The sequence below is a fragment of the Polypterus senegalus genome, chromosome 8 (assembly GCF_016835505.1).
Source record: "Polypterus senegalus isolate Bchr_013 chromosome 8, ASM1683550v1, whole genome shotgun sequence".
Lineage (NCBI taxonomy): Eukaryota > Metazoa > Chordata > Cladistia > Polypteriformes > Polypteridae > Polypterus > Polypterus senegalus.
The window spans coordinates 175,523,247-175,526,833 of record NC_053161.1 but is presented as its reverse complement, the minus strand read 5'-3'; the positions used below and the strand labels follow the sequence as shown (position 1 = coordinate 175,526,833).

At 40.9% G+C, this 3,587-nt stretch overlaps 1 protein-coding gene across 1 annotated transcript; it reads right to left on the bottom strand.

Moving 5' to 3' along the window:
• Positions 1-853: 853 nt before the first annotated feature.
• LOC120534719 (putative nuclease HARBI1) lies at positions 854-1,600 on the bottom strand. Its single transcript, XM_039762303.1, has one exon. It carries the CDS (start codon positions 1,598-1,600, stop codon positions 854-856), a length of 747 nt encoding a protein of 248 aa, XP_039618237.1.
• Positions 1,601-3,587: the final 1,987 nt, after the last annotated feature.

The window sequence follows — 3,587 nt, the reverse complement described above, 5'->3', positions numbered from 1 at the left end:
CAGTAAATTATAAATGTTTTCATCAATGAAATGTAAAAAGAAAACAATATTATGTAGAACTCCAACTTCAGAGTGTATATTATCTTGTAAAGGTCCTGTGGAAAACATAAAAATAAACCTGAAAAACAACTGCTGCTACGCGTCAAGAGCGTTTCAAGACAGGTGGGGACTTCCAGTTCCACCAGACACAGAGGAGTTGGGGACTTGTTGGCTGGGATTATTGAAAGTCAGCAACCCCTGGAAGGTATTCCAGATGATGACCATTTGGACAGTTCAGGTGAGGAATCTTTCAAAGACTCATTTGATAGGACATGTCTCATTTACAGTAACATGTGTTATCCCATCCAACATACAGTAATTAAATGCAAGTCATGTCTTGTAACAAAAATGACGTAATGACCTTTATTGTTGAAGTCAAATGTAATACTAGATTTTTTCTTCCATACAAAGATGACCTGATCTTCACCCAGGACTTGGGGGGCGCAGGGAACAGTCAAGAGGCTCAAATGAATCCATCAGCAGCCAGCACCAACATGCAGCAGCATCCAGTCTCCCGGTAGCATTAGTCAGCATCCAGCAGTCTCTAATCCAGGCAGCAGGTCAAGAGGGAAAAGGATGACCATTCATGAGAAACTTGCCATAGAGTTCCATGAATGTAAATTAAAATATTTAAAAGAAGAAGAACATGAAGTCAAAATGAAAATTCTTCATCTTGAGTTGTCTATGAAAGAGAGAGAGATGAAGCAGCAGCAGTGTCAATTGTCTTTGGAACCAAACCTCAGTTAAATAAAAAAAAAATCCTGAAATTTTTTACCTGTCTATGCCAATCATTTATGTATCATTCAAGGCACATTTATGAGAAGTGCTGCAAAGCAAAAGCATCTCTGTAAGCAAGTCCATTTCTGTCATTGGCTAGCTCAGGGATGGGGACATGTTGGTCATCATCTTCAATATCAGGGTCTGGGCAGCCGCACCGTTTAAGAAAATTATGAAGCACTGCTGTTGCAATAATAACAATGCAGCACCTCCTAGGTTCAAACCGCAGTGTATTTCGGAGACACTGGAAACGATTCTTCCATACACCAAACATGCGCTCTATTAGCCCTCTGGTGAGAATGTGAGCTTGGTTATAGCGCTGTTGCTCTGGTCTGACTGGATGGGGATAAGGGGTGAACAAGAAGTTTGTCTGCGCATACCCACTGTCACCAAGTAGAATTCCAGAGTGTTGTCTTGCTTCAAACTGAGTATATAAAGAGGAGTTGTGGAAAATCCTTGAGTCATGAGTTGAACCTTTCCAGCGTGCAACAATATTGGAGAACTGCATAGTGGGAGTGCACACTCCTTGTACATTTACTGAAAACCAGTTTTTACAGTTTCTGAATTCCTCAGCATCTGCTGTAGAGGGACACTTGATGGGAATGTGGCAGCCATCGGTACAACCAATGACTCCAGGGAAGTTCCCATATTCATAGAAATCTACCTTGCAGGTGGCCTGTTCAGCAGCATTTGGGAACTTGATGAAATCCTTTTTCAGTTCACATATAGCACTGCAGACTTTGTGTACTATTTTGCACACTGTTGATTCACCAACACCACACATCCCCAGTTTCCTGATGGTAGGTTCCACATGCCAAAAACCTTAAGGTAATTAATATTTGTAAGGCAGGAGAAATAGGGGTGCCTCTGACTAAGTCACCTGTAAGCTTGGGCTGCAGCAAACCAATTATTTCTGTTGCATTTTCCTTTGACATACGGAAACGGTCAAGAAAATGTAAATCATCAAAATCATTTAGTGGGTTGCTCCTGTCTTTTAGCAACCTTCTTTCTGGTCTTGGTGGTGGTCTCTTACTGTCATTGAAATAGTCAAGGTAGTCCATTTTTTGCTACTGTGGACATGAGCCTTGAGGCAAGCAGTTTTTAATCTGAGGTTAAACCTGCTTCTGACCAGGTTTAATTTAAGACTTAATTTAGATCTGGATTAGGTCTAATTCTACTTCTAGAAATCCAATTGTTTAAGTCAAGACTAGTGCAAGTCTGAGACTATTGTAATCCATGTGTGAGAAAGCTACTTCAATAAATCCAGGTTTAAAATGACATTTAGTCTACGACTAGGCTTAATCCCTGTACGGGAAACCGGCCCATTATGTCCAAATCTTATTGATGAATTTCATCCTGAAGGGTCATGAACAAAAGAAATGAGTATGCGGGCAAACCATAGCACCGAGAAAAGATGAAGTCAAACGAATTAACGCGAAAAATGCCGATCGGTTTCACGGCAAATTGGTTAAATGCGTAACCATAGACCATGGTGAAACAGTTGGTGGTGATCATGTGGAAGATGAAAACATCAACTTACGATGTCACGAAGAATATCTGCAACAGATAAATACTGTCCGGTCTTCCACTGGCTGAATTACTGTTAAAAGAAGGATGTATCCAAGAAAGGTAATGTAGTACAACTTCAGGGGATCGCATTAAACACCAAAGGAGATCTTGATATGCCATTCGTATTAAAACGTTTACAGTTTCCCATTAGAATAGCTTTTGCAAAGACAATTAGCAAATCACAGAGACAAACATTCGAAAAAGTCAGTTTATTTAATAGAGAGAAAGAAACGAAATGGGCGGTGCTGCCTCGCAGTTAGGAGACCCGGGTTCGCTTCCTGGGTCCTCCCTGCGTGGAGTTTGCATGTTCTCCCCGTGTCTACGTGGGTTTCCTCCGGGCGCTCCGGTTTCCTCCCACAATCCAAAGACATGCAGGTTGGGTGGATTGGCGAATCTAAATTGGCCCTAGTGTGTGCTTGGTGTGTGGGTGTGTTTGTGTGTGTCCTGCGGTGGGTTGGCACCCTGCCCAGGATTGGTTCCTGCCTTGTGCCCTGTGTTGGCTGGGATTGGCTCCAGCAGACCCCCGTGACCCTATTCGGATTCAGCGGGTTAGACAATGGATGGATGGATGGAAGAAACGAAATTCACTCAAGAGTTGTGTTGTCACGATGTAAGTCCAAACACGGAATCAAAACTCAATGCGATGTTGACAAAATTTAATTCAAAAAGTTGATTTTACTGAAGTATTACAGTAAAACTTTAAGTTTAAAAAGTATTTGCGTGTTAATTTCAAATCCAAACAGAACGAAATCGTATAACGCAACGAATACCTCTAACGCAACATGAAACAATTTTCTTTCAATTTATTACGTTTTACTATTTTTTAATATGGTTAATTACTCACTGTAATGTAAAATAGTTAGTTTTATTATGCATATGTAACAATTCCCATGAAAATAATCTGTTTAAATTGTACATCCACATCCCCATATGCGAGCAGCAGAACCGCAAAGAGGCTCTCGTGTAGCGCAGGCACTGAGGTTGGCGCTCGAAGCGAGAAGTGGTCAAAGACCCCTAATAATATAGAAGAACACATAACAGTGTGTTTTCTCCGGCAGTTGATCAAGAAATAGTTTATCTGTAGTAACACAAAAAAAAAAAAATCGTCCGCTATAAACAAACAATCTGAAGAGGCTGCGTGCAAATCTAAAACAAATCAATGCCGGGATACATGGCATTTCTGTATATGTGCATTGCATAAT